Raw genomic sequence first — 19251 nt, forward strand, 5'->3', positions numbered from 1 at the left:
CAGTATAATGTAGTGTTGTCACGATGCCAAAATGTTACTTACGATACCAGTCCAAGTATCACAATATCGAGTAGTATCGAAAAATCTGAGTGGCCTAATGTCCTGTTCGCCCCCAGGCGCTTATTCATGTTTTCTAAACGTTCTGCGCATGTGCTACGCAAAAACCTGTCACTTAAATTCACATTTCTACTCAATACATCACGTTGAATTTAACTTCACACTGTATAATTGAATACTGCATAGAGTGGCTGATTTGCTCATACACACACTACTCCCAACTTAAAATGTTTAACACCAAACAGAATTTAAGGAGCACCAGAAAGAGAGATCTTTAAAATAGTTTAGGCTTACAAATCCTACCTTTGAAGCACATCTCATGCGTAGCAGACCCTTTTTTTCCATCCTGTGCCAATCAAATTTGCGTAGACCTACTGTCAAGTTACCAAGTTGTTAGCTAGCTAGGTAACATGACTAAACAACGTTGTTTGTTATCAAACCAATCATTTGCAACCCAGGATTAGTTTAAAACGGCCCGTGACATTGTTTGTGAAATTATGTAAAATGCTCATGAATCCCGATAGAAAGAATAAAAGTTATCTCCGTTATTATGGGTCATATTCTTTTTAACCGTTTAAGCTAGAGACAAGCCATTTCTTTGCTGTAAAGCTGCAAGCATGCCTGTCCATTTCCCCTCTCAGGCACTCAGAGGCTGCGCATGACAGTGAACCTGCAGTCTACTAAGACCAGCCTGTGCTCTTGGTAACAGTCAATGAAATTATGTCATCTTTGCACGCTCTGCTCCAATGTAACACCAGAAGACTCATCAGGGTCTGCATCCCCTAAATTATATTTACAAAATGGATGGAGGAACAGATGTACAGGAAGAGTGGATGGAGAGAAGCAGGTGAGTGATGGCTGGAAGGGGATACTGCTGGCTGATTACAGTTGCAACATGAAAGTGAAGTGTATATTATTGGACCGGCGCATACCAGAGACTGGTGGGCTGTCGCTTCAATTCAACTGAATATATAAACATTTTATAACAGGCTCCAGAAGGTTCTTTAGATCAGTAGGGGACGAAAATTTGGTAGTATCATATAAAATGGTACTACGGTATTCTAAAATGCTGGTATCATAGGTATCATGACGTTTTGGTACCGTGATACTACCGTGGTATCGGTATTCACTAGTATAATGGTATAGCTTAGCCAACACCCGAGGATGGATAAATGGAACCAATCTTTATTGTCCTCACTGAGGTACTGGAGGCTACTGGTAGGCCTTACCTTGGGGAAGTCATCAATCTCCTTGAGCCTCTTCTCTATCTGGAGGCGTCCTCCGTAGCGCGTCACCCCGTACACCACCGTCATCACCGTCTGCTTCACCACCTTCCTGCTGATGAAGCCCTCCAGCACCTGGGCGACCTTCAGACCCTTCTCCGCATCCCGCGCACGGAACTCCTCCACCTAGAAAACCCACAGAGAGCACCAAACACATTGTCATCTTGTCCAGAGGGAATCGCACTGACTCACAATAGTATCATTCACTGACTCTGACAGGCACAGAGCATTATTTGGGAGCATAAGAGCACCACATTGACTCAGTGTGCTACAGACAATACAATGATTTAGACTGTCAGTGCCTGCGACACAGCTACCACACTGCCTCAATAGAGCAATTGCTTAGGCAGCACTTGGCTGTTTAGCCTGTACAGAACGTGCTGTACTAGTTATATAAGTGTACAGTCTGAATCAATGAACTGCAATCACTTAAAAGTTACACAGGGTGTATACTTCCTGTAAACATTGTAACCTGGATGATTGGGGCCCTGTGTGTACAGGAGGTGTTTCTCCTCCCTAGGACTCAGAGCGAAGATGATTTCATCAGCTGCTTTCTAATCAGAGCTCCCAGGGGTGAGTGGACAATGAGGTAGGAGAGAGCAGAGAGCACTGACGCAGCACTATTCTGACGGGCAGCCCAGCTCATTGAGAACTCCTCAATGTACTCTGCTGCTCCAGTTAAATGAGGCTTGATGTTTTTGGTATGGCCGCACTGTGCTTTTTTTATCACAGCATAAACACTCTCCACTCTCACCGGTGCTAAAATCAATAGGCTCACTATTAGCCTCAAATTATTTCCCCTTAAAATGAGCCGCATGTTCAGAGCAGAATCCTTGGGCTGTGCCTTCTGTTCTGAAGGAACTGGGGCAAAGAGGTGCTCTGGGGCAAAGAGGAGCTCTGGGGCAAAGAGGAGCTCTGGGGCAAAGAGGAGCTCTGGGGCAAAGAGGAGCTCTGGGGCAAAGAGGAGCTCTGGGGCAAAGAGGAGCTCTGGGGCAAAGAGGAGCTCTGGGGCAAAGAGGAGCTCTGGGGCAAAGAGGAGCTCTGGGGCAAAGAGGAGCTCTGGGGCAAAGAGGAGCTCTGGGGCAAAGAGGAGCTCTGGGGCCTGATGTAAGGCTGAGGAGAGCAGGTGCTGTTATTATAGACTGTTCTAAGGAAAAATAACAGGTAGACTGTCATTCCCTAGGAGTCCAACCACCCAAGTAAATGAATAAAGAAGCTCAATAATGTAAGACACTCATCAATGACATAGGAAGTTAAATAGAACATGAATTTGGGCATTACAGCCAAGCTGTTTTGACCGTTGGTGTTATTACTACAGTATAAGGGAAAGGGAAAAGGGGATACCTAGTCAGTTTTACTACAATGCACTCAACTAAAATGTGTCTTCCGCATTTAACCCAACCCATCTGAATCAGGTGGTAAGGGAAGGGTGATTCAACCACCCCAACATTAACTACAACCCCTGCCCACTGCGCCCTCTGGTGCCCAGGCTGACTGACCTGCTGTGCCACCCCGCTGTAGACATCCTGGGGCTCCTCGCAGGGAATAAGGTTCACAGAGGTGGCACCAATCACGTCTCGACCCAGGGCTGCATAGTGCTGCAGGCCGTTACACGAGCCATCCTGAGGGAGAGGAGAGAGAGATAGACAGAGAGAGAGAGAGAGATGCAACCCTATAACATATCACAAGACTGGTGGATGGAGTCGAGTAGGCGGTGTGATACTGCTGGCAGCATTCGTTTCATTCAACAATGACATAGCCCACAGATTATAATTTTCCCGAGGCTAGAGTAACAAACAATTAGGTACCAGTCAAATTACTACGCTCATTCCAAAAAACATCTGGACTTTGACTTCTCACAAAGACAGACAGAGAGAGAGAGAGAGACTCGAAAAGAATAGAAAGGAAAATAGAGAGCAAATAAGCAAGCAACTTTTATTGGAGTGGCAAATAAAAGATTAACCGTGGCCATAGACGGAGTACTGAAGCAGCAGAGAAAGACAAGGTCAATGGGCTGCTCAGCTCTTTTAACTGGGCAACGATTGTTCTTACCCCTGCAGATTGGTCTACCACTGGCTCTACTACACAGCCAGAGTCCAGCCAACAGACAGAAGCTAACTGATGTCTGAACACACCATTTAGGCTGGATGACCATATTGCTTACACCTACAGTTGAAGTCGGAAGTTAACATACACCTTAGCCAAATACAATTAAACTCAGTTTATCACTATTCCTGACATTTAATCCTAGTAAAAATTCCCTGTCTTAGGTCAGTTAGGATCACTACTTTATTTTAAGAATGTGAAATGTCAGAATAATAGTAGAGAATGCTCTTTCATCGCATTCCCAGTGGGTCAGAAGTTTACATACACGCAATTAGTATTTGGTAGCATTGCCTTTAAATTGTTTAACTTGGGTCAAACGTTTCAGGTAGCCTTTCACAAGCTTCCCACAATAAATTGGGTGAATTTTGGCCCATTCCTCCTGACTGAGTCAGGTTGCTAGGCCTCCTTGCTCGCACATGCTTATTCAGTTCTGCCCACACATTTTCTATAGAATTGAGATCAGGGCTTTGTGATGGCCACTCCAATACCTTGACTTTGTTGTCCTTAAGCCATTTTGCCACAACTTTGGAAGTATGCTTGGTGTCATTGTCCATTTGGAAGACCCATTTAACTTTAACTTTCTGACTGCTTTAACTTCCTGAATGATGTCTTGAGATGTTGCTTCAATATATCCACATAATTTTCTTTCCTCATGATGCCATCTATTTTGTGAAGTGCAACAGTCCCTCCTGCAGCAAAGCATCCCCACAACATGATGCTGCCACCCCCGTGCTTCACGGTTGTGTTTCATCAAACCAGAGGACATTTCCACCAAAAGTACGATCTTCGTCCCTATGTGCAGTTGCAAACCGTAGTCTGGCTTTTTTATGGCGGTTTTGGAGCAGTGGCTTCTTCCTTGCTGTCGATATAGGACTAGATTTACTGTGGATATAGATACTTTTGTTTCCTCCAGCATCTTCACAAGGTCCTTTGCTGCTGTTCTGGGATTGATTTGCACTTTTCGCACCAAAGAACGCGTCTCCTTCCTGAGCGGTATGACGGCTGCGTGGTCCCATGGTGTTTATTCTTGCGTACTATTGTTTGTACAGATGAACGTGGTACCTTCAGGCGTTTGGAAATTGTTCCCAAGGATGAACCAGAATTGTGGAGGTCTATAATTTTGTTCCTGAGGTCTTGGCTGATTTCTTTTGATTTTCCCATGATGTCAAGCAAAGAGGCACTGAGTTACAAGGTAGGCATTGAAATACATCCACAGGTACACCTCCAATTGACTCAAATTGTGTCAATTAGCCTATCAGAAGCTTCTAAAGCCATGACATAATTTTCTGGAATTTTCCAAGCTGATTAAAAGCCACTGTCAACTTAGTGTATGTAATCTTCTGACTCACTGGAATTGTGATACAGTGAAATAATCCATCTGTAAACAATTGTTGGGAAAATGACTTGTGTCATGCACAAAGTAGATGTCCTAACCGACTTGCCAAAACTATAGTTTGTTAACAAGAAATTTGTGGAGTGGTTGAAAAACGAGTTTTAATGACTCCAACCTAAGTGTATGTTAACTTCTGACTTCAACTGTACCTATATAACCCTTTCAGATCTACATGGAAGGTCAAGTGGTAGGGGTTAGAGGTCAACGTCATTACCTGATGTACAGGAAAGTGGGAGATGAAGTGTGTGGGGTCAGGTGACCTGACGGCGTTGGCTATCTCCATACAGCAGGCCAGGGTTTGCCAGGGTTCATCTGCATTCTGCCACCACTTCTTACCCTGCCGTGGAAACATAGACAATGCAGTACTAGATACTCATAGACAATGCAGTACTAGATACACAACATTACTACTCAACGGTTCGATTATCTCCCAGTGGGTAGAATAATAATCTCAATCTACGAGCTCCAACAGTATGATAAGAAACAGAAAACATGGTTAGCAGACTGACGATGAGAGGGTTGTCTGCAGAGTCCAGGATGTCGTCCATGATGGAGTTGGCATACTCCAGCCTGCCAGCCAGCGAGCTGCGTTTCTTCAGGCCCGTCAGGTTGACCAGGTGGATCTTCAGCCATTCCAGCCCGCCCGGCCCTAAGGGCTTCCCCTCCGCAAACACCAGGACGGACCTGGTCACATCACTGCCTAGGTGGTTGAAGTAGGGCGGGCACGGGTATGTGCGCCCACGGAAGTCCATGTTGTGGGGGAACCAGAAGACCTCGTCCCTCATGTGGTTGGCGATGGAGAGTTTATAGAGGGCGTCCATCCTGAGGCTGTGCATCTCACTGCACTTCTTCTTGGCATTAACCACCTCCCTCTTCAGGTGGGCCTTCTCGGCTGAGGTGAAGGTGGCCGAGTCCTGCTGGTTGTAGCGGGGAATCTTAGGAGCCTCGGAGTTGGGCGGCGGGACGTCCAGCTTCTCGCTACCCTTGTCATTGAAGATGGAGATGATGATGTCCAGCAGGGGCTGGTTGATCCTCCAGGCCGCGTTGCCCAACTGGTTGAGGGAGTCCAGCACGGCATGGAGGTCAGCATCCTGGCACTTCTCCAGCAGGATCTCATGCTGGTTGGCGCCTTCCACCGCACGCATCATTTTGGTGGGGGTGAGGAGGTAAGCTCCGAATTTAGACGAGGTCCAGGGCACGGGGGGGCACAGCATGGGCATCACGTAGGAGTCAAAGGTCAGCGTGGTGTCCATGGCGTCCTGCTGCATCTGCGTCAGGATGGGGTGCGGCTTGATGAAGCCGACCTGGAGCCAATCACAACACGAGAGATCTAATTAAATACAAATCATACAAATCCAGTACCAGCCCAATCAAATATATGCTCAAAACAGAGCTGAATGTTTCAATTAAGCTTCAGTAAAACAGGCACGCTTATTTGCTGTGACAACACATTAATCATGGCTTCAGCTAAGGTGTCTAGTTCATAGAAGTTTTATTTATAATTTTTTACCCCATTTTCCTCCTCAATTTCAATCTAGTCTCATTGCTGCAACTCCCCAACAGGCTCAGAAGGCGAAGGTCGAGTCATGCGTCCTCCGAAATATGACCCAGCAAACTACGCTTCTTAACTCCCGCCCGCTTAACCCAAAAGCCAGCTGCACTAATGTGTCGGAGGAAACACCATTCAACTGACAACCGAGGTCAGCCTGCAGGCGTCCGGCCTGCCACAAGGATTCGCTAGAGCACGATGAGCCAAGTTAAGCCACCCCGGCCAAACCCTCCCCTAACCCGGACAACGCTGGGCCAATTGCACGCCACCCTATGGCACTCTCGATCACGGCCGGTTGTGACACAGCCTGGAATCAAACCCAGGTCTGTAGTGACGCCTCTATCTCTGTGATGCAGTGCCTTAGACCGCTTTACCACTCGGGAACCCAGTTCATAGCAGTTTTAATCACGTGACAGCCTTATATGAATTAACTACTCCCTGAAACCCAGACAGACAGAAACAGCATTGTAGAGCACTACAGTATAAACCAACAGTGCACAGAGAGAGCTAAAGAGAGAGAGAGAGATATTATAACAGATTCAGTCCATCAACCAGGCAGAGCCTAACTGTGCATGCTGTAAAATCATTAGGCTGCACCCCTGCTGGCCTACTCTCTATCCCTCTGAGCCAGCACAGCAGAAGGATGGGTGGCCAGAGACAAGCTTCGAAACCCAGTGGACTCCACTGTCAAAGCACATCAAGTCCACCAGGTTGAGACGCCGGCAGGTGCTCCCCCCCCCCCCCCACCCCCCACCAGGAACGAGGCCTCGGAGGACAAAATAGAAAGTGTCTTCATTTCCTTGTCAGTTATCCCAGGACAGTAAATCAGCCAGCCAATTAAGGGGACAGTAAAAAAAGGATTAGTTTGGAAGCCATTCGTCTTACTCAACTGCACCACCGTCCACTCTTGCAGGGAAAGCGGTTTTATAATTCATATGCCTATGAGCCAGACCGTGCAGGCAGAGAGTAATATGAGGGAGCTGAGCTGAGAGAGGAGAGCTGAAGACAGATGGAGAAGCTATGACAGACAGCCCTGTCCAAAACCAAGGTCACCTGTTATGTTCTGGCTGCTTTTCACTGCTGCACTACTGATCGATTTCGCTCATAAATGCCGACGTGAAGATTAAGGCATGAGCTGAGGAACCAACACTAAGCCTGGGAAATTGGGTGAATAAATTGGGAGAAAATAACTGGCATAAAATCACTTCAACTAACAATTCCACTCTAGTATATTCTTTACCTGTTTGTTACTACGGAAGGTGTACATGTGGTAGAGCACAGGGATGAGCTTTCGGTCGTAGGCAGAGCTGAGGGTGTCGCTGTTCACTTTCATGTGCTTGACCATGAGGTCCACCAGGTAGGTACCCAGCTCCACCACCACCATGTGAGGCCAGTGGGTCTCGTCCCCCAGCAGGGAGGGACCAGAGCTATGCTCCGCCTCCAGCTTCCACCATCGCTCCCTAGGCAATACGTCAAACTCCTGCAAGGCACAGTAAGGAGGTTTTCTTTAAGTCGAACAGTAGGTCAATTATTTTATACGTCTTCTAATTGCATGCAGATAAAGAACAGATAAAGACCAGATGTGGAGGAGTGTCATACCTTAGAGTCTTTGGCCAGTAGCTCAGTATATTCATTGTAGATATGGCTAAGCTTGTCCACCATCTGATTGTGTCCCTTCGTGCGGATGCAGAACATGTTGTGCACCCGGTTGCCTATCTCCTTGGCCAGGATGTGGAGAGACTCCCCACTGGGAGGCAGGTTGGACAGACTCTGACCACAGACAAAGACCACAGACTATCCGTATTTTATAGAATTACATTTTATGCAATGCTACAAAGTTGCTAAATAAACCTCAACCCTGAACTCTAAATACACCAGAGGTCTATAGGACCCACTGTCGTAGATACTGCTGGGATTCAGTGGGTTTTATCTGAGGGATCCGAGCGCAGACCATTGCGGAAAGTCAAATTCAACTTTGGATTATTCAGATCATCACATTTCAAAAAGGTGATATTTAAAACAACAGATGTGTGTATGACCCAAGCACCAATATACTGATAGTATTCAGCGGGTTATATACCTGGATCATGATGTCTACATAGTCCTTTTCATCCAGCAGACAGAGGTAGGGGTAGAGGCTGAGTCTGACGGCTTTCTGGGTGCTGCTGGCCAGGATCATCTTGCTCTCCCTCAGGGCCCCAACCAGGGCTTTGTGCCACACTAACCGCTGCACTGCCAGAAGGTCCCGCTGAAACAGACAACATGGTCTCACTGCATGGTCTCGTGTGTGGATGAAAACATGTTCTGCCTTATATCCACTCTGGACATGAGTTCTTAAGGTTAAACAACAAACACATTAGATCTGTAGTATATGTAGTATATGTGGTATTCAGCACATACAATTGAGGCCAAATACATTGAGTGTACAAAACATTAGGAACACCTGCTCTTCCGATGATATAGACTTACCAGGCGAAAGCCATGATTCCTTATTGATGCCACTTGTTAAATCCACTTCATATCAATGTAGATACAGAAGAGGAGTCACGTTAAATAATGATTTTTAAGCCTTAAGACAATTGAGACAGGATGAGACAGGATGGATTGTGTATGTATGCCATTCAGAGGGTGAATGGGCAAGATAAAATATTTAAGTGCCTTTGAACAGGGTATGGTAGTAGCAGGGCTAGGTAATAGCCAGCTTTTGTACGATATATTTTTTTTTAAAGACGATGAATAAAATAGGTTGTAAATTCCTGGAGGAGATTATCTCCTCATGGCCACAGTATAGAGGGAGAGTGTAACGGCGGTCCTCCTTCTCTTCGGTCGAAAAGGAGGAGTATTGATCGAACCAAGGCGCAGTGGAGTTTGAACACATATTTATTAACGAAAAAACACGAACTTGAATAAACTAACAAAACAACAAACGGTGTAGACAGACCTAGACGACGAACTTACATGAAACAAGAAGAACGCACGAATAGAGAAAACAGGCTACACAAAAACAACGATGAACAAAACAAACCGAAAACAGTCCCGTGTGGTGCAACGACATACACAAACACGGAAGACAATCACCCACAACGAACACTGTGACAACGCCTACCTAAATATGACTCTTAATTAGAGGAACGCCAAACACCTGCCTCTAATTAAGAGCCATACCAGGCAACCCAAAACCAACACAGAAACAGAAAACATAGAATGCCCACCCAACCTCACGTCCTGACCAACTAACACACATAACAACTAACATAAATAGGTCAGGAACGTGACATTACCCCCCCCATAAGGTGCGAACTCCGGGCGCACCAGCACAAAGTCTAGGGGAGGGTCTGGGTGGGCATCTAACCACGGTGGTGGCTCAGGCTCCGGGCGAGGTCCCCACCCCACCATAATCCATCCTAGCTTCCATCTCCCTCTAAGAATGTCCACCCTCCTTTTACCCCCACAAAATCTTCTTAGTAACATCACTAATAGGGACAGCACCGGGACAGAGAGATAGATCAAGACAGAGGGATAGATAAGAATATAGAGGTAGATCAAGATAGAGAGGGAGATAATGATAGAGGGGCAACTCCGGACTGAAAGGCAGCTCCGGACAGAGAGACAGCTTTGGACTGATGGGCAGTTCTGGGTATCTAGCCGTTTCAGGCTGAAGGGCAGCTCATGGCTGACTGACGAATCTGGACGCTCATGGCAGGCTGACGGCTCTCGACGCTCATGGCTGGCTGACGGCTCTCGACGCTCATGGCTGGCTGACGGCTCTCGACGCTCATGGCTGGCTGACGGCTCTCGACGCTCATGGCTGGCTGACGGCTCTCGACGCTCATGGCTGGCTGACGGCTCTCGACGCTCATGGCAGGCTGACGGCTCTCGACGCTCATGGCAGGCTGACGGCTCTCGACGCTCATGGCAGGCTGACGGCTCTCGACGCTCATGGCAGGCTGACGGCTCTCGACGCTCATGGCAGGCTGACGGCTCTCGACGCTCATGGCAGGCTGACGGCTCTCGACGCTCATGGCAGGCTGACGGCTCTCGACGCTCATGGCAGGCTGACGGCTCTCGACGCTCATGGCAGGCTGACGGCTCTCGACGCTCATGGCTCTCTGACGGCTCTGGCTGCTCATGGCTCGCTGGCGGCTCTGGCAGATCCTGTCTGGTTGGCGGCTCTGGCAGATCCTATCTGGTTGGCGGCTCTGGCAGATCCTGTCTGGTTGGCGGCTCTGGCAGATCCTGTCTGACGGGCGGCTCTAGCGGCTCCTGTCTGGCGGGCGGCTCTAGCGGCTCCTGTCTGGCGGACGGCTCTGTAGGCTCATGGCAGACGGGCGGCTTTGCAGGCTCATGGCAGACGGGCGGCTTTGCAGGCTCATGGCAGACGGGCGGCTTTGCAGGCTCATTGCAGACGGATGGCTCAGACGGCGCTGGGGAGACGGATGGCTCAGATGGCGCTGGGGAGACGGATGGCTCAGATGGCGCTGGGGAGACGGATGGCTCTGGCCGGATAAGGCGCACTGTAGACCTGGTGCGTGGTGCCGGAACTGGAGGCACCGGGCTAAGGATACGCACCTTCCTACTAGTGCGGGGAGCAGGGACAGGGCACACTGTACTCTCAAAGCCCACTCTATACCTGATGCGAGGTACCGGCACTGGTGACACCGGGCTGAGGACAAGCACATCAGGATTAGTAGGGGGAGAAGATACAGTGTGTACAGGGCTATGGAGACGCACAGGAGGCTTAGTGCGTGGTGCCGGAACTGGAGGCACCGAACTGGATACACGCACTACAGAGAGAGTGCGTGGAGGAGGAACAGGGCTCAGGAGACGCACTGGTAGCCTAGTGCGTAGTGTAGGCACTGTAGGTACTAGGCTGGGGCGGGGAGGTGGCGCCGGAAATACCGGACCGTGGAGGCGTACTGGCACTCTTGAGCATTGAGCCTGCCCAACCTTACCTGGTTGAATGCTCCCGGTCACCCGACCAGTGCGGGGAGGTGGAATAACCCGCACCGGCCTATGTAGGCGAACCGGGGAAACCATGCGTAAGGCAGGTGCCATGTATGCCGGCCCGAGGAGACGCACTGGAGACCAGACGCGTTGAGCCGGCCTCATGACACCTGGCTCAATACCCAATCTAGCCCTACCAGTGCGGGGAGGTGGAATAACCCGCACTGGGCTATGCACTCGTACAGGAGACACCGTGCGCTCTACTGCGTAACACGGCGCCTGCCCGTACTCCCTCTCTCCACGGTAAGCCTGGGAAGTGGGCGCAGGTCTCCTACCTGCCCTTGGCCCACTACCTCTTAGCCCCCCCCAAGAAATTTTTGGGTGTTACTCACGGGCTTTTTGGGCTTCCGTGCCAGACGCGTTCCCTCATAACTCCGGTTCCTCTCTCCGGTAGCCTCTGCTCTCCTCAGTGCCTCCAGCTGTTCCCATGGGAGGCGATCCCTACCAGCCAGGATCTCCTCCCATGTGTAGCAACCTTTCCCGTCCAATATATCGTCCCAAGTCCATTCCTCCTTCTTTTCCTGTCCCTTACTCCATTTACTCCGCTGCTTGGCTCTGGAATGGTGGGTGATTCTGTAACGGCGGTCCTCCTTCTCTTCGGTCGAAAAGGAGGAGTATTGATCGAACCAAGGCGCAGTGGAGTTTGAACACATATTTATTAACGAAAAAACACGAACTTGAATAAACTAACAAAACAACAAACGGTGTAGACAGACCTAGACGACGAACTTACATGAAACAAGAAGAACGCACGAATAGAGAAAACAGGCTACACAAAAACAACGATGAACAAAACAAACCGAAAACAGTCCCGTGTGGTGCAACGACATACACAAACACGGAAGACAATCACCCACAACGAACACTGTGACAACGCCTACCTAAATATGACTCTTAATTAGAGGAACGCCAAACACCTGCCTCTAATTAAGAGCCATACCAGGCAACCCAAAACCAACACAGAAACAGAAAACATAGAATGCCCACCCAACCTCACGTCCTGACCAACTAACACACATAACAACTAACATAAATAGGTCAGGAACGTGACAGAGAGTGAGATTCATAGAGAGAATAAAGGAATTTCTTCCACCTCACAGAACTGGAGAACCGAACAACATTTATGTTCTGGAGAAGGTATAAAAGATCGGTGAAGAATCCAGCTACGAACTGGTCCGTTTGGTACAATTGTGTGAAACTCATGAGACAATATGGTCACATTACCATAACGCTGTTTATAAAATAGCCTCAGTTATGAGGCTTACATCTAATTGTTGTATAAAATGAATGAGTGAGGAAGGAACTGTTTGTGAAATTGTGTAATGTGATTTTGGACTGTTTAATGAAGGAAACTCCAATTCCCTTCGGAGTTTAACTAAATCAGAGGACCGCCCATGAGCACAGTTATTGTATGGCGTCATTGGCCCTTTTCCGCTCTTCCGAATAAAACCCCCAGAGCTAAGGTTTGAGACCAGACCGAGCTTACCTAGATGGCTAAAGGTTGCAGACCAGCTTACCACGAGAGGGCCAAGGGTTTGAGTAGAGACCATAAACCTGAGTATAAGCTAAGGTTTGAGTAGATGGCTGAATCTTTTAACCATACCACGTGGTTAAACTCTTAGACTATCGATACCGACAGAATAAGAACAAGTCTTTGATATTATTTACTAGTCTGCAGCTAGGAATTCGGTATCATTGAACGCGAAGACCGACAACCGCCAAAATATCTATACTATAACGACATGAATGAATGTCACTCTGAACTATCCATTCTAACCATGACAAAGAGAGAGAGAGGGCGGACAGACTCTTCAACAGAAACAAACTTTTCAACAGAGATCCCGACGACACACTGAGCGTAAATATATATATTGATTGCAATTGTTCCCGAATGCGTGAGCGTTCATGTGCAAAGGATTAGCATTTCAATTGTTATAATTATCAACTCTGTAGCGCCTTCTCAGCTGACACCCACTCCCCTTTTGTCTAACAAGCCGTCATGCCGGTTTAGCCCACTAGGGCACATTCCTCTATCATTTCTTTGTAACCATATCTACTTTGTTTGTGTTATGCATTTCTGTGAATTACTTAGTTAGTAAATAAATGATTTTAAGACAATTGATGTATGGATGACTCATAGTGAAGACTGGGTTCGTGCAGATAACCAACAATTTACGACGTTTGGAATGAGACTTGAGGTAAAGAACGTGAGGTAAAGAATAACTCATTAATCAGAAGACTAAGTGATCAGACATTAAAATATCTGAAAGTTATATTAGGAAAATTATAACTTTGTAATCTAAATACTTTCCTTGGTGCCCCGACTTCCTAGTTAATTACAGTTACATAATTAATCAGTTTAAATCGCGTAATAATAATTACAGAGTTATTTGATAAATAAGTCTTCAGTTTTAATGATGCCAAAGACACGACAATGGTCAGGAAGTGACACCAACACCCAAAGGACATCCAGACAACTTGACAACTGTGGGAAGCATTGGAGTCAACATTAACCAGCATCCCTGTGGAACTCCTTCGATACATTGTAGAGTCCATTCCCCGACGAATTGAGGCTGTTCTGATGGCAAAAGGGGGTGCAACTGTATGGTTGAGAAGGGTGAAGCTAAATAAATGGCAAAGAGGTCTGGCTGTACAACTAACTGGCAAACATACAGCAAATTGAGAAATTGTGACAAAACTGAATAAAAAGAAGAATAAACTATACTATGAAATAAAGATAAATGACAAAGAATGATAGTAAAAAGCGTTGGAGCACCTTAAATTACATTTTGGGCAAAAAGGAAAACTCAGCTGATTATTATTATCTGACCCTGCTGGTCATCTATGAACATTTCAACATCTTGGCCATGTTCTGTTATAATCTCCATCCGCCACAGCCAAAAGATGACTGGCCACCCCTCAGAGCCTGTTCCTCTCTAGATTTCTTCCTAGGGTCTGGCCTTTCTATGGAGTTTTTCCTAGCCACTGTGCTTCTACACCTGCATTGCTTGTGGTTTGAGGATTTAGGCTGGGTTTCTGTACAGAACTTTGTGACATCGGCTGATGTAAAAAGGCTTTATAAATACATTTGATTGATTGATTCAAATGGCTCATTCATCCCAAAACCCACTGATATTGCTAAATACTTTAATATTTTTTTTTCAATTGGCAAGATTAGCAAATTTAGGCACGACATGCCAGCAACAAACGCTGACACTACACAAGTATATCTGACCAAATTATGAAAGACAAGCATCGTAATTTTGAATTCCGTAAAGTAAGTGTGGAAGAGGTGAAAAAGCCACCGGGTCTGACAACTTGGGTGGAAAATTACTGAGGATAATAGTGGACGATATTGCCACTCCTTTTTGCCATATCTTCAACTATTGCCTAGTAGAAAATGTGTTCCCTCGGGCATGGAGGGAAGCAAAAGTTATAGCCGACTAATCAGCCTGTTACCAACCATTTAGATGTGTTTGACCAGATCCAATGCTATTTTTCAGTAAACAAATTGACAGACTGTCAGCACGCTTAAAGGGAAGGACATTCAACAAGCACTTACACTTATTAAGCCAGCAGCATACCACCCTGCATCCCCCCCCAGGTAGAATCAGGAATTCCCCAGAGCAGCTGTCTAGGCCCCTTGCTTTTTAAAATCTTTACTAACGACATGCCATGTATGCTTATGTATGCGGATTACTCACTAAACACTTCAGCTACCACAGCGACTGAAATGACTGCAACGCTTAACAAAGAGCTGCAGTCAGTTTCAGAATGGGTGGAAAGGAATAAGTTAGTCCTAAATATAACCCTAAACCTCAACTAAATATTGTAATGAATAATGTAGTAATTGAGCGAGGTGAGGACACTAAACTGATTGGAGTAACCTTCCATTGTAAACTGTTTTGGTCAAAACATATTGATACAACAGTAGCTAGGATGGGGAGAAATCTGTCCATAATAAAGCACTGCTCTGCATTCTTAACAGCACTATCAACAAGGCAGGTCCTAGTTTTGTCGCACCTGAACTTCCGTCCAGTTGTGTGGTCAGGTATCACAAAGATGGACTTAGGAAAATTGCAATTGGCTCAGAACAGGGCAGCACGGCTGGCCCTTGTATGTACAGAGAGAGCTAACATTAAAAATATGCATATCATTCTCTCCTGGCTCAAAGTGAAGGAGAGATTGACTTCATCACTACTTGTATTTGTGAGAGGTATTGACATGTTGAAAGCACCAAGCTGTCTGTTTTAACTATTGGCACACAGCTCGGACACCCATGCATACCCCAAAAGACATGCCACCAGAGGTCTCTTCAACGTCCCCAAGTCCAGAACAGACTATGGGAGGTGCATAGTACTACATGGAACTCTATTCCATATCAAGTAACTCATGCAAGCAGTAAAATAGTATGTATGTGTTCAGTAAGTATGTGTTCAGATTCAGAGATGGTGAGAGAACAGAAGTCTCCAGCCAGGTTGTAAAACCAGGTCAGCATCCAGGAGACTGTCATATTCCCCATCTCTCCAGGAGGAGAGAGCCCAGCTGACACTGAGCAGATATGCTGGCCTGGCCTGTAAAGGTGACTCAGCTCCCTCCTCAGGAGAGCCTCATTACAATATATTATCATGCTGCTCTGCCTGCTGTAAATGTTGCAGGACCACCAGGGACCCTCGTCCTCCCGCTTCCAGTCTGAAACATTGTCTGGAAATGCAGGGAGAGTTTAAACTGTAAATGCCAATGCCTGGCCCCAGACCACTGAGATATGGGGAGAGGGACACATCGCAAGAATAATATAGCTGATGTCTGGTGGCCTCAATGCATAATGTTCAAAGTTTTGACTGAAGTCTGGACACAAACTTTTCTCACAGATGACAATGACTGAACATTAAAAAAATACATAAACATCATGAAAATATATGATTTTGTCATTGGTAGTGCTGAGCGATTAGTGCTTTTTGAGGTCGGTTTGCGTCGTGCCTAAGAACAGCCCTTCGCCGTATTGCTTAAACACACACCACACACTTTAAACATATATATATATTTTCCTTTATTACTTTAATATTTAATAATGTCTGCCCTCCAAATTCATATTCATTATATAAATAGGCCCGTTTAATTATGCCTGGCTTGCCGTTCAAAATCATTTAAAAAACTGTTTGCTAGGTGCAGGCAATAAACTAGTGTATTTCAGTGTATTACTATTCCATACTGTGTTATTATAGTGTATTTCAGTGTGTTACTATTCCATACTGTATTACTAGAGTGTTTTTCAGTGTGTTACTATTCCATACTGTATTATTTGTGTATATCAGTGTGTCAATCAATCAAGTTTATTTTATATAGCCCTTCGTACATCAGCTAATATCTCGAAGTGCTGTACAGAAACCCAGCCTAAAACCCCAAACAGCAAGCAATGCAGGTGTAGAAGCACGGTGGCTAGGAAAAACTCCTTAGAAAGGCCAAAACCTAGGAAGAAACCTAGAGAGGAACCAGGCTATGAGGGGTGGCCAGTCCTCTTCTGGCTGTGCCGGGTGGAGATTATAACAGAACATGGCCAAGATGTTCAAAATGTTCATAAATGACAAGCATGGTCAAATAATAATCAGGAATAAATGTCAGTTGGCTTTTCATAGCCGATAATTAAGAGTTGAAAACAGTAGGTCTGGGACAGATAGGGGTTCCATAACCGCAGGCAGAACAGTTGAAACTGGGACAGCAGCAAGGCCAGGTGGACTGGGGACAGCAAGGTGTGTTACTATTCCATACTGTATTATTAGTGTATTTCAGTGTGTTACTATTCCATACCGTATTATTATAGTGTATTTCAGTGTGTTACTAATCCATACCGTATTATTATAGTGTATTTCAGTGTGTTACTAATCCATACCGTATTATTATAGTGTATTTCAGTGTGTTACTATTCCATACCGTATTATTATAGTGTATTTCAGTGTGGTACTATTCCATACTGTATTATAGTAGTATTGTGTTACTATTCCATACTGTATTCCTATAGTGTATTTCTATTCCATACTGTATTATAGTAATATTGTGTTACAATTCCATACTGTATTCCTATAGTGTATTTCTATTCCATATTGTATTGCTATAGTGTGTTTCTATTCCATACTGTATTACTATATTGTATTGCTATATTGTATTACTATAGTGCATATCTATTCCATACTGTATTACTATAGTGTGTTACTATTCCATACTGTATTCCTATATTGTATTTCTATTCCATACTGTATTATAGTAGTATGTGTTACTATTCCATACTGTATTCCTATAGTGTATTTCTATTCCATATTGTATTGCTATAGTTTATTTCTATTCCATACTGTATTAGTATATTGTATTTCTATATTGTATTACTATAGTGTATTTCTATTCCATACTGTATTACTATATTGTATTTCTATATTGTATTACTATAGTGCATTTCTATTCCATACTGTATTACTATAGTAGTATATTTCAGTGTGTTACTATTACATACCGTATTACTATAGTGTATTACTATTCCATACTGTATTACTATAGTAGTATATTTCAGTGTGTTACTATTCCATTATGTATTACTATTCCATACTGTATTACTATAGTAGTATATTTCAGTGTGTTACTATTCCATATTGTATTACTATAGTGCATTTCTATTCCATACTGTATTACTATAGTAGTATATTTCAGTGTTACTCCAGCTAGGCCAGATTATACGTGTAGGTTGCCAGTTTATTTACCATCTTGGCCATGTGTGAGGTGACGGGCTTCATGGCCTCCACAGAGTGAATGGTGATGGTGCTGGCCTGCTCCATGCTCAGCTGACGGCTGAACCTCTCCCGCAGCTCCTCCAGGCTGAAGGCCATCTTGGGGTATTTAGCATCCGCTCTCTGAAACACACAGACAGAGCAGAGGATCAGGGGGGGTGGGGGCATAAACAGACTGGGATCTCCAGGGAGAGACTATTACCTTGCATCATAGGAGAGACACACTAGAAGGGAGCCTACATTAAAACTAAAGTATATTATTAGACTTAATAGTTCTGGTACATCAATGTTTCCTTGTGGAGAATACACACATTGCTTTGATACATTTTAGAATGTGTATGTATGTGTGTGAGAGTGTGTGTGTGCAATCCTGGCCAAAGAGAGGGTATGTGTGTGTGTGCTGAATAATGAGGGACTGTGTTGATGGGTAGGGTTTTGTCAGGTCAGGTTGCTGAGCCTTACCCACACAGAGCCTTACCCAGCCTTAATCACACGACGCTCAGCTCCACAAGACTATAAAGCAAAACAAATGGCTCATTATGCTCGGTGTTAAAACGTGTAGTCATGTCCTGTGTGCTCCATCAAATTGTATTACTGTGAGCTGGTACCTTGACCGATTGATCTCGGAAATTAAATGCCAAAGTGAAAATCTAACTGCAGTATAAGTCTTTACATAGGTGTGGATATTGCTTACACCTAGAATTGGATGGTAACACATTTAACATCAATGTAGTTCTCTCTGTGTGTGTGTGTGGTGTGTACTTATATTTGTCATATTTCACACATGTACAAGTGGGTGTTAATACACGTGTGTGGATTGGAAATGTGTTTTTTGCATATCCCACTCTCCCTGAGACGCCCTCGGAGAGCGGGGACACAGACAGGGTCTGCCATTCAACGGCGACCCTGGAGCAATTATGATTAAGTGCCTTGCCCAACAGCACAAACAGATTTTTCACCTTGTCGGTTCAGGGATTTGAACCAGCAACCTTTTGCTCACTGGCCCAACAGGGTGGGTGTGTATAGTGCTTGGAGTGATGGCACTAAATGGACTAAGGCCCATGCCATCATTCCTCCTGTGCC

At 45.5% G+C, this 19251-nt stretch overlaps 1 protein-coding gene across 1 annotated transcript in view; it reads right to left on the reverse strand.

The window, feature by feature from the left end:
• polrmt (polymerase (RNA) mitochondrial (DNA directed)) overlaps positions 1–19251 on the reverse strand; it is a 95948-nt gene that overhangs the window by 44519 nt on the left and 32178 nt on the right. Inside the window, exons 6-13 of the mRNA XM_055861858.1 lie at positions 18142–18291; positions 8469–8636; positions 7988–8158; positions 7629–7868; positions 5349–6143; positions 5054–5176; positions 2840–2962; positions 1287–1466 (exon numbers count right to left, since the gene is read on the reverse strand). Of these exons, the coding sequence (XP_055717833.1) occupies positions 1287–1466; positions 2840–2962; positions 5054–5176; positions 5349–6143; positions 7629–7868; positions 7988–8158; positions 8469–8636; positions 18142–18291 (1950 nt within the window). The remainder of the gene's footprint in view (positions 1–1286; positions 1467–2839; positions 2963–5053; positions 5177–5348; positions 6144–7628; positions 7869–7987; positions 8159–8468; positions 8637–18141; positions 18292–19251) is intronic.

The sequence above is a fragment of the Salvelinus fontinalis genome, chromosome 14 (assembly GCF_029448725.1).
Source record: "Salvelinus fontinalis isolate EN_2023a chromosome 14, ASM2944872v1, whole genome shotgun sequence".
NCBI lineage: Eukaryota > Metazoa > Chordata > Actinopteri > Salmoniformes > Salmonidae > Salvelinus > Salvelinus fontinalis.